Source organism: Pungitius pungitius, chromosome 1 (assembly GCF_949316345.1).
Source record: "Pungitius pungitius chromosome 1, fPunPun2.1, whole genome shotgun sequence".
Classification (NCBI taxonomy): domain Eukaryota; kingdom Metazoa; phylum Chordata; class Actinopteri; order Perciformes; family Gasterosteidae; genus Pungitius; species Pungitius pungitius.
This window is the reverse complement of record NC_084900.1, coordinates 31186468-31197048: the sequence shown is the minus strand read 5'-3', so window position 1 is coordinate 31197048 and position 10581 is coordinate 31186468. Positions and strand designations below refer to the sequence as shown.

General features: G+C 46.0%; 2 protein-coding genes across 5 annotated transcripts; one reads left to right on the top strand and one right to left on the bottom strand.

Moving 5' to 3' along the window:
* Positions 1–787: 787 nt before the first annotated feature.
* On the bottom strand, positions 788–6226 carry cbx5 (chromobox homolog 5 (HP1 alpha homolog, Drosophila)). 2 transcript variants are annotated; one of them, XM_037478619.2, is made up of 5 exons: positions 6022–6226; positions 5385–5565; positions 4215–4479; positions 3400–3500; positions 788–2114 (listed from the first exon to the last, which is right to left on the bottom strand). In XM_037478619.2, exons 2-5 carry the CDS (start codon positions 5513–5515, stop codon positions 1973–1975), a joined length of 639 nt encoding a protein of 212 aa, XP_037334516.2. In that variant the 5' UTR covers positions 5516–5565; positions 6022–6226; the 3' UTR covers positions 788–1972. The 2 variants fall into 2 exon arrangements, with proteins under 2 accessions (XP_037334516.2, XP_037334518.2); XM_037478621.2 differs by lacking the exon at positions 6022–6226 and adding an exon at positions 5758–5983.
* A 460-nt stretch (positions 6227–6686) lies between these two features.
* Positions 6687–10513, top strand: hnrnpa1b (heterogeneous nuclear ribonucleoprotein A1b). Of its 3 annotated transcripts, XR_009956985.1 has the most exons (12): positions 6687–6846; positions 7362–7478; positions 7566–7712; positions 7795–8005; positions 8089–8184; positions 8282–8332; positions 8417–8485; positions 8568–8699; positions 8780–8917; positions 8996–9080; positions 10280–10330; positions 10398–10513. XR_009956985.1 is itself a non-coding variant. In XM_037478618.2 (11 exons), exons 1-10 carry the CDS (start codon positions 6835–6837, stop codon positions 9067–9069), a joined length of 1047 nt encoding a protein of 348 aa, XP_037334515.2. In that variant the 5' UTR covers positions 6687–6834; the 3' UTR covers positions 9070–9080; positions 10280–10513. The 3 variants fall into 3 exon arrangements, 2 of the variants coding, with proteins under 2 accessions (XP_037334515.2, XP_037334514.2); XM_037478618.2 differs by having other exon boundaries at positions 10280–10513; XM_037478617.2 differs by lacking the exons at positions 10280–10330; positions 10398–10513 and adding an exon at positions 9258–9569.
* The last annotated feature ends 68 nt before the right edge of the window (positions 10514–10581 follow it).

The window sequence follows — 10581 nt, the reverse complement described above, 5'->3', positions numbered from 1 at the left end:
AACTTGACATATAAATCACATTGCTGTTGTCCAATAGCGCCATCTGCAGGGTGAGAGTATGTGATGCACCTTTGCAACATTTTCCACAAAGAATACATAAATATGTCTCATTTTTACAGCGTATTTGTGGCTTTTCAACTTTTTATTTCCCACCAAGTGCATAAAGTGCCTCCTGATGGTAGGAACTGCGGCGCGACAGTTGAAACTTTCCAATGATCCAAACGAATTCCTATTAAATCAGCCATTTTGACTTTTTACCCATGGGGCGTAGCATACCAATTACTAAGTTTTCGCTCTGCTGAAATTCCTTTTATTTTAAAACAAGTCAACTGACAGCAATTTAAACAGTGGAAATGTTTATTAAAGGGTGCTACTGTACACATTTGTAACATTTAATTGAAAAATGAAAATAGTTTAGTTTTTTCCACCAGGAAAAAAAAAACCGACACAGCTGAGGGTGTGAAAGGAAAAAATACTTTCAAAGAGAGAAAGTTCATAATCAGCTCAAACCACCATCAGTGATATTGGAGGGATATTATTTGTGTTGCATGTATGAAAGAGGTCAAAGCCGCTGTTAACAATGCTGATTAAAGCAACAACAACAACAACAACAAATCACCTGAAACAAACGGATCTCTGTGGACGCTAATATTTTGTTTCAAACCCTTCAACAGGGACATTGTAGAAGTTTGGACCTCCGGCAGCAACGTGGTCTGTCTGAAAGACTTGGATGCTTACGGCCAAGAATAAATTAAATAACTCATCACAAGCAAAGCCACAATATGCATTGACCAATTAGAAACTGCTTTTAATATTTCAAATTAACAACACAAAGATAAAACAACAAATACTGTAATTTCGTAGATTTCTTTTTACCCTCTAACTGTTAAAAAAAAAAAAAAAAACTTTAAATAAAAGTCAAGGTATCACTTACTAACAACATCCATTACATCATTAAAACTGTAGGTTTGTCATCAGAGATCAGTCACTTGGTCAAAAAGATATTCACTGTGTAGCCACAAGGTGGCAGACCCCCCCCCCCCCTTCCCCCGATGACAGGTGACTGATGCTGGTTTCACTTCATGTGGACAGTGACGATAGTCTAACCTGTGAAGATGAGACTGGTCCAAAGATAACAATGCAAAATATTTAAAAAGTAAACAAAAAAACATTTCAAAGTGAGCAAAAATTTAATTTTCGTTTCTTGAACTAGTGAGAGGGTAAAGAAATATATAAAAAAAACACCACACCACATTCGCACATTAAAAACAATTTCTTTTAAAAAAAAAATCAACAAGGATATCATTCAAAAATCATGACTTAATTGGCCGGTGGCTTCTGCAACTTTTGTAGTTATGTACCAGTAGACATGATGAACTGAAAACTCTAGAAGAGATAAGGTTTATTTTCAAAAAGGATGTGATATGCAGTCAGGAGAGCGCTGCGGTGGTTTCTTCCTCAACGTTTAATACTACAGTTTTATCCTCTAAAAAAAAGGTGTTAGAGGGTTCAAGCAAAAAAAATGCACCGACTCTACAGACCAAATGATGATGCTCCGTTGACTTAAGAATTCCCAGTTTTACGACAGATGGCCACATGTGCTTAAGGATGCAACACACCTCACCAACACCACCGTCATCTGTCAGCACTACAATATGATGTGTTAAAGACATTGGGGGGGGGGGGGGGGGAAGGACAGTAAAGAACACAAAGACGGAACAGCAGAGGCCCAGTAGCAACGTCACCCACGTCTGCTACAGCCCCCCCCTCCTGTCTGATGGATCCTGCTGCGCAGCGTGGGGCCGTTGTGCTCCAGTGAGAACGGGGGGGGGGGGGGGACAGATGGAGATAACGCGGCCGTGTTCGCTGTCTTTGTTGGGACACGGTGACGAGGCAAAGACGGGGAGGTTCGGGTGTGAAAAATGTCTGACTCAAGGCTGTCCCTGCCGCTGTGCCTCCCGGGGCGACGCCCTCACGCCGTGACCGCGTCCTTCTCCTTCTTGTCGCTGTCTTCGTGCCAGGTGAGACGCTCCTCATAAAAGGCTATGACAATCTGTGGGCACTTGTGATTGGCCTCCTTGGCGAGCACAAGATCGGCCTCATCAGAGTCTTTCCTGCAAGAGGTGGAGGACAAAAAAGGGGGGGGGGGGTCTTTAAAATGTGTTCAAAATGGCACTTCTCTTAAGTTGGATAATGTCCTCTATTTGTCCATTTCTGTTTGAGCGTTTCATAGATGGCAACTTTGTAGACAGCATTGCGTCCGAAAGAGCCATTAGACCTGTGGGAAACCATCACTAACAAGTGAGATAATTAGGTTTTGGGTATATTATTGTACATTTAATATTTGCATACCCATCATAACCGGAGTCAGATAATGGATTAAAACCTAAGCGTTTACAAATCATTGTAACACATCATTAGTGCTTACAGGAAATGTAGGCAGATGGCGCTTGTGAATCCGTTTAGGATCCGCAGGGATTGCATTTACATTTCTATTTATATTCCTATAGATTTTTTTTTTTTTTACACGTTCATTAAAAAAAAATGATAATGACCAAATCAGCTCCAGTGCAACTACCGCATGAGTGACGAGGTACTACACATATATCCATCTAGCGAATATGTAATGACGTCACATTTTATGGAGAGGCTCACGGTTTGTTTACCAGTGGACAGCGAGGCTGTTGGTGTTGCTAATGGGCAGTTTGTCAGTGGCAATCTGGCACATTAAGAGCTGCCGTTTAAACAAACCCCAGAAAACCAGCAGTAGACCAGTTCAGAGGAAATAGGAACGCCACGGACCCGATCAAGTGGAGCGACAGATGCACAGTACTAAAAAAAAATGCACCAACGTCCTGACGAGCAACTTGCTTTCAACTAATCATGTTTGTTTGTTTTTTAAAACAGTAGTATGTTCAGAATCCACAAACGCATGGCACAAATATTTTGTGATACTTGTGACATGGGTACTACTGATACATCGGTTACAATGTTGAAGGGAAAGTCGTCTATTCGAACAGTTAGAAGAGAGCAAAGTGTCCGAGAACAGAAAAGCCACAGATCTTTAATACAGAACGCTGTCGTCTTATTTTTTTTAAATCTTGAAATTACTCTTCCACAAAACTAGGGAAACAACGGTGTACGATGCAGGTTCATAATTTTCTTTTTTTTTAAAGCACCTTGATACATTAAACCCAATGCACAGGTGTGACGTGCCAACTGGAAACCGCCGAAATGGGGCAGCGCCGTCGATTTGAGGTCAAAGTTAGTCAACCAAATAACCCCCCCCCCCGCATGAAAAATTATTTTAAAATCACTACGCGTCGCCAACATTAGAACAAAAGTGTGTTTCCCAAACACATGCAACGGTAGAGAGGAACGCGTGAAAAAACAACCTACCACTTCATAAGAAACATTAGGTCTCCACAGGAGTCAGTTGCTCCGATGATCTTCTCCGGCTCCAGTCCTCTCTCAAAGCCACGTGCAACTAGAATGTCCTCCTGGGAGGACAAGAAAAAGAGATAAACAGTTGTTGTTGTTTTTTTGTCATTACAAGCAAATACCGGAGTTCGTAACGACTCAAGTGCACAATGAGTCCGCCCAGAACCGACTGGAGCACAAACGGGGGGGGGGGGGGGGGGGGGGAGGTCAAGCTACTCTTCGGACGCCGCCATGGACCCGTTAGCTCAGCGCAAGTGTTGCTGGAGAGAAAGTGTGACCTGAACGTTCATGCCGCAGAGGATTGAGGAGCCGTACCAACGTGCTCAGGCAAAACCTAAAGACCCCGAAGGACTTTAGCGAAGTAAAATGACGACGTGTAGAAGTGTTGGATGGTTTACGCTGACTTCAAAGCAGATGAAAGGATTTTGGTGAAAACGGGAAGAGTAGTCTGCTGGTATCAAACAAAACAAAATGGTGATCTGCAGCTGCCATGAAGATCAATAATGATAAAAATGAACAATTGATCAAAGTTCGATCTGCTCCCCTTTCCCCTTTGTGCCGATCCAAACTGGGAGTTCTATGAAGCGTCGCACCACTGCTGGACAACAAAAAGATGAGCCCAGTATTCACAGACTAAATGCAGCCCCCGCTTTGGTTCAATAATGATTGACAGTCACTTTTGCTTTTGTGAGCTAAAAAACCCCCCCAAAAAAACGAGACACCCCTTCCGCAGCAGACTTTTCTAAATGATAAAACCAGAACACGTTACATACCTCTTTCTTCTTTTTGGGCTTACTTCCACCCTCTTCTTCTTCCTCCTCCTCGTCGTCGTCAGAGCTTCTCTTCTTCGAGCTACTGGAGTCTTTGGAGCGACCAGAGGAGGCTGTGAGCGACTTGCTGCCCCCGCTGCTCGGCGTGGAGCTTCCGCCGCCACCGCCGCCGCTGCTGCTGCTGCTGCTCTTCTTGTAGGTCTTCATGAATTCTGAAATGAGCTCAGGACATCCCAGATTCTTCTCTGGCTCCCAGGTGTTGTGTTTTCTGCAGAAGACCACATCATTATTTTTACTAGATATATCATCTTCGTTATTGTAGATTATAACACGTGGAGATGGAATCCAGCGCTCTCATTGGTTGAGAGTGAGTCACAGGGCGATCGCCATGATATAAAAAAAACGGAAACCCCACAAATTGTCGTTTTGGAGGCCATGCGAGCTTTCGCAACCGGACGGTTAAGGTGGACGTCATGAGCGATGTGAATGAATGAGATGGTGCGGGACCCAATGCTGTTTACACACACACACACACACGTACAGGGACTATTGTTTCTCTAGACTGATGAAATGCGATACACAACGTTTGGTGGCTACAAATACTTTGTGCTGAAGGGCAGCTATTTACTTGCCATTTAGAATTTCGCTGTGTGCGTCGGGCCCAACAACACCGCCGAACTGTTACATTATTGGACGATAAAGTACACCCTCTCGTACCGTATTGCTTCAGTACAGCGACCTCGTCCAGGGTGCACCCAGTTTCTCGCTCAATGCTACCTGGGATTGACCCCAGCGACCCTCCAAGGATGAGCGGCACCGAAGATGGATATTTGATCGTATGTCGGCATACACAGTTACGCCGTGTGAATTGATAATAAGGAGCACACAAACTAGCTACAGGTTAAATTTCCTCCGGAAATCTGATGTTTATCTCTTATTTCACTTGAACTTCAGTGAAAAGGCTGCAGGCTTGGCCGATGATATCCACATCATTGCCTGATCTTTTGCCCAAACATCTCAATAATTCACCATTAAAAAAAAGCAAAAAGTCAGACAATCTTGATGTACAATTTCATCTATTGCACAGCCCCTCGTTAGTGGAGTCTAAATCTGTGGCGGTGTAAGTGCAGGACTGCTTCTGGCAAGGAGAAGAAGAAAAACACCACAACTTACTCTGAATATCCTTTCCACTTGAGGAAGAACTCGACCCTGCCTTTCACAACCCTCCTGTCCAGCACCTTCTCCACAACATACTCTTCCTCATCAGATGACGAGGAGTCTTCTTCGCGAGACTTTTTGCCCATAGCAGAGCTTGTTGGTGAGCGCCTGGCTGTCCCGGGTCAATGGCACTTTCCTGCACAGATGGAGAAGCTGACGTTAAGAGGGAATATTTTAATCATCTTTTCCAGCATTCGGTCAAACAGCGTGTGGCTACTTGGCTCGCGTTGGGCGGGCTGCGGACCGGATGAAACCCCCCCCCCCCCTCCCAAAAACACAATTTCATTGAATCAATCCAGTCTGCAACGACAAATGTATGCAACGTTACACTAGCAGGTCGGATGGTCCAATGGCTCAAACGATACGACGTTGTCAGGAAGCATAAAACGTGCACACGGAGGTTAAGATACGAGGCTGTGCTCGCTAACCCAACTACCAAACCAATGGGCACGAAAGGCAAACTTCAGCTTGCACCGCTAGCCCGCGAGCTAACGCCTCAGCAGCTACTAGCTAGCACCGATCGACCGAATCGACATTAAACGCCGAGACGTGATGCGGCACAACGTTGTTCTACGTGTTGACCGATTCCTACCCGTCGGGCGCGTGGATAGTCGTCGGGACCGGTTAACCTCGTCGGTAACGCGCGCCTTTTGTGGGACTGCGGGTCTGTGGAGCCGACGCCGGAGCTACGTTAGCAAACAGCCTGGATCACATAAAGGTGCTGCGCGCTGGCCTGTGCGTAAAAAGCGCGCGGTGAGGGCGCACAATAAAGATGCCCGCCCCCAGGTCAGCTGATGACCTACATCTTTGGCTAAGCGGCAAATGCTAACGCTACAAAAATAACCACGGCGGCATCGTTGTGTCAATGGGAACGTTTTTATTGCGATGTGTACCGATGCAGAACTTAACGTGAGATATAAACATCTGTGTTATGGTAGTGAAGGCGCATCGTTGTCTCTTCGCCGAGAAAGGTGCAGCGCACACCTGCAACCAGGTCTCAAAAGGTCACTGATAATTAAAGATTTTGTGAATTTTTGCTGCTTTTACTCGGTAGATTTGTGGCCCGAGAGCCTCACATCCAGTTCGCGATATCTTACGCATGATTCCTCCCATGAATTTAGACTTCAAAAAACATCCATTTTTCTTATCGTCGTGATTTCGACAGGCACCGCCTACCACCACGCCATTGGTTACAAGTAGTGATTGATGCAATGTGGACCAATCAGAATCCAAAACAAAGCAGACGACAGACCACAGCGGCAACAACGGGCCAATTGCTCAGAGAAAGAGGCGTTTCCCTCGCAGTTTATTCCAGTGTGGGGAACCAGGCGAGGACAGTCCGTCTGACGCAGGTCGCTTTTCTCCGGTCAGACCACAAGGAGTCTTCAACGTTTCGCCTGCTAACATGTCGAAAGATGTGAGTATTGTACTTTTCGAAACCCTTCAAACGAGCCGTGTGAAACATTTTGCGTTTTTTTTAAAAAGCACGCACTCGCTGCTTTGTGTTGGATATCGAGCCCTGCGAATCCGCCATTTTACGACAGCTGTGCCTCGTGGCCTTTTGTTCTTGCGTCAAACTGAGCTCGAAATTCCGGGGTTTTCCTCGGTGCTTGTGTTCGATATCACTGCTCCACGCGCAAACGCGGCACTTTTAACATGCACGCGCTAACGTGTTTGTGTGTCCTTGCCGCTGCTACCGGTGGGTTTTTGTGTGTTGTGTTTTTTTTTTTGTGCCGGGCTGCTCGCGTTAATGGCGGCCGCCCTGACGTCTGATGTGTAACGCGAGATCCACTGCATTCACCGCGTTGTTCATTCCCGACGCGGTTTATTAGCGTGTCGTCCTTCCACGTTCTCCTTTCTGTGCTGCTGTTCTCTCATCGTTGCCGTTCTGTCTTTTTTTGTTGCTGTTTTCGTCTCGTTGTGCATCGTCAGGTCCCGCGTGAGCCGGAGCAGCTCCGCAAGCTGTTCATCGGGGGTTTGAGCTTCGAGACCACAGACGAAAGCCTGCGGGCTCATTTCGAGCAATGGGGGAGCCTGACAGACTGCGTGGTAAGCTCTCAGAAGCACCCCTTCTGGTAGGGTTCTTTGCATCATTGATGGGGCTGTTTGCTGACCCAAAACTCCAATTGTTTTAAGGTAATGCGGGATCCCAACACGAAGAGATCCAGAGGCTTTGGCTTCGTAACATACTCGTCGGTGGATGAAGTCGACGCTGCCATGTCCGCCCGCCCCCACAAGGTCGATGGGAGAGTCGTCGAGCCCAAGCGAGCCGTGTCCAGGGAGGTACGTTCGCTTTCGACCCGATTGACAAAAGCATGTTGTGCGGAGGCCATGCGTGACCGTGTACCGACGTCTTCGCTCACAGGACTCGAACCGGCCGGGTGCCCACGTAACCGTGAAGAAGATCTTTGTTGGGGGCATTAAGGAAGACACAGAGGAGTCCCACTTGCGCGACTACTTCACACAGTTTGGCAAAATCGAGGTCATCGACATCATGACCGACCGCGGCTCCGGGAAAAAGAGGGGCTTTGCCTTTGTGACCTTCGACGACCATGATTCCGTCGATAGGATCGTCAGTAAGTGCAGATGCTCGCGCTGTTCCTCCGCCGCTCGGCCCTGCTGTCCTGCGTGTCCACTAACAACATTTCCATCCCCGCAGTCCAGAAATACCACACAATCAACTCTCACAACTGTGAGGTGAGGAAGGCTCTTTCAAGGCAGGAAATGCAGACTACGGGAATGGGGGGAATGTCTGGTAAGTCTTTTTTTTTTTCCCTTCTTCTTTCTTGTTGTTGTTGAAATATTCACTGCAGTCAGACTATTCCAGTGTTGATGATTGTGTTGTGGTTTAGGCCGCAGCAGTGGTGGAAGGCCCTACGACTACGACAGAGGCTTCAATCAGGGTAAGACGGCATATTATGCCATTTTACTTGCACTGTTCTAAGCAGGGTATCAGAAGACTAACTTGCAGTATTTCCCGCTTTCAGGCGGCAGGGGGAGATACGGAGACGGCCCATACAACTGCAATGGAGGAGATGGTGGTAATGGTGGCGGTGGTAAGTAGGCAATAAAGCCCAACATACTGGACGTGTGTCAAAAGTTGCTTCATGGCAATGTGCTAAAATGTTTACGTTGCAGGCTACGGCGGTGGTCCTGGTGGATATAACAATGGTGGCAACCGAGGATATAACCAAGGCTACAACCAGGGTGGTGGCGGTGGGGGCGGCGGCTATGGAGGTGGAGGCAATGGCTATGACAGCAATGGCTATGGTGAGTTTTTTCCGCACCACTAACTTTTCTCTCTCAAAGGTGTGATTTACTTATGCTGTTCCACATGGAAATGATCACAGGTAACTGCGGAGGGGGGGGCAGCGGTGGTGGTGGAAATAACTACAACAACATGGGCCACTACGACTCCCAGGCCTCCAATTTTGGCCCGATGAAGAACAACTTTGGCGGCGGAGGTGGTGGAGTTGGCAGAAACTTTGGTACAATGGAGCAAGCCAGTGCATGAACGTTATGGAATGAGGAAGTCTCTGTAAGCTAAGTCTTCCCTTTGCTCCCAGGTGGTGGTGGAGGCGGCGGCGGCGGCTATGGAGGTGGAAACAATGGTGGCTATGGCCGTTCAGGACGTTTTTAAAATGTGAAGTGGTAAGTGCTCACTAACATGCCTGAACTCTTCTTTTAATCTTTGTAAACCAGAGTTTGTAGTTCGCAGGGACTCGTTAAGTGTAGATAAACATTCTTTAAAAAAAAAAAATCACTCTGGATGTCAGGTCATATGAAGTCAGTGCACAGTTAACGATGTTGTTCCGTATTGTTCAACAGGGCTGAGTACTTAGGAGAGGAGAGCGAGGAGAGCAAGCGAATTGACAGGGCAGCTGCAGGTTTACCTCCTAAATCTGCTCAGCCAAACAGTTGTGACAGGTTACAGCTGCTGCAAGAAGAGATGTACAGTAGATAAATCATGGAGGGTCTTCATTTAAACGTTTTGTGCTTCTTGTTTTTTTTCATCAAATGTGTTTTTGGGAAAGCAAGCATTCCAATGAGGTTTTATGTAGATTGTTTTTTCTTTAAAGTCTGGTTTTTATTTGTATCTGCATCCAATCAAGCTGAAATAAACACTCTCAGTTTTCTTTTTTACAAAGTCTTGTTAGCCTCTTGAGTGGTTTGGGAAAGGGAGGGTTATTAGGTGCTACACACCTGTGGGGTGAGGGACATTTCACATAATGTGAGCGAGCAGCCAAAAGAAATCCATGTGATGTGTGAGAAGCCCACGTGCTGATCACCACGTACATCATGAGTGAATTTGCAATACTGGTTGAGGAATGAGGAGTGGTGCACAAATACTTCCACCACAAAGAGCCCACCACTTGGTACAGAATACCCCGAGTTCTGCAAAGATCAACTGGAGGATGCTAGCTTACATGCAAAGTCTTTGAGGCCAGTCATGGAAGCCAGCTGAGGGAGAGAAGTAGCAAACCCATCGCCAGGATCATTGAAGCAGGGAAGAGTGAGAACAGAAGCCTGAGGCTAGCAGGCAGCAGCTTCCAAAAGGCTTATGTGCTTTCTGTAGGTAAGACCAGACTTCTCAACTACTGATAGTATGTCTTGCTTTTTTTTTTTTCTTCCTCAATATAGCTGGTAGTGAGTTGTGTAGCCCAGTAATGACATGACATTTGTGCAAACAAGTTTTATTATGACTTACACCACTGTTTGTTAGAAATGGCCTCCTAATTGTGCATAGAGGCGCTACAACATATTGCATGCTGTCAACAAAAATGTGTGTGTGTGGGGGGGGGGTTGTAAAAAAGAAAGCACTTTACTCATTTGGTGTGTCTGCTTTCTAGGAAACTTCCTGCTCTTCAAACCTGACATTTCTGTGACAGTGGCTAAATCAGGTAAACTCATTTACTTTCACATTCTTTTCAAAGTTTTCCTTATTTAACTCTTAATTTATATATACAGGTTGCCGGGAATGTGATGGCTGTACCTTTTCCCTCTTTTATATATATTTTTGTATCAAGACTGCCATGCAGTGTGTGTATATATTTTTTTTTAATAAAGTATTTTTTAATAACAAACTGGTCTTGGTCAATTTTAAAGTTTTGTTGAATGATGCATATCAGGTTCTACGCCAGGCTGAATTTCC

Excerpts from the sequence above, each read along its gene's own strand:
- cbx5 (XM_037478619.2), bottom strand. The coding sequence starts at position 5,515 with ATGGGCAAAAAGTCTCGCGAAGAAGACTCCTCGTCATCTGATGAGGAA. Across the intron at positions 4,480-5,384 it reads AAGTGGAAAGGATATTCAGA|AAAACACAACACCTGGGAGC; the intron begins GTAAGTTGTGGT and ends GGTCTTCTGCAG. Across the intron at positions 3,501-4,214 it reads AGCCCAAAAAGAAGAAAGAG|GAGGACATTCTAGTTGCACG; the intron begins GTATGTAACGTG and ends TTGTCCTCCCAG.
- hnrnpa1b (XM_037478618.2), top strand. Across the intron at positions 7,713-7,794 it reads AGCGAGCCGTGTCCAGGGAG|GACTCGAACCGGCCGGGTGC; the intron begins GTACGTTCGCTT and ends CTTCGCTCACAG. Across the intron at positions 8,185-8,281 it reads GGGAATGGGGGGAATGTCTG|GCCGCAGCAGTGGTGGAAGG; the intron begins GTAAGTCTTTTT and ends GTTGTGGTTTAG.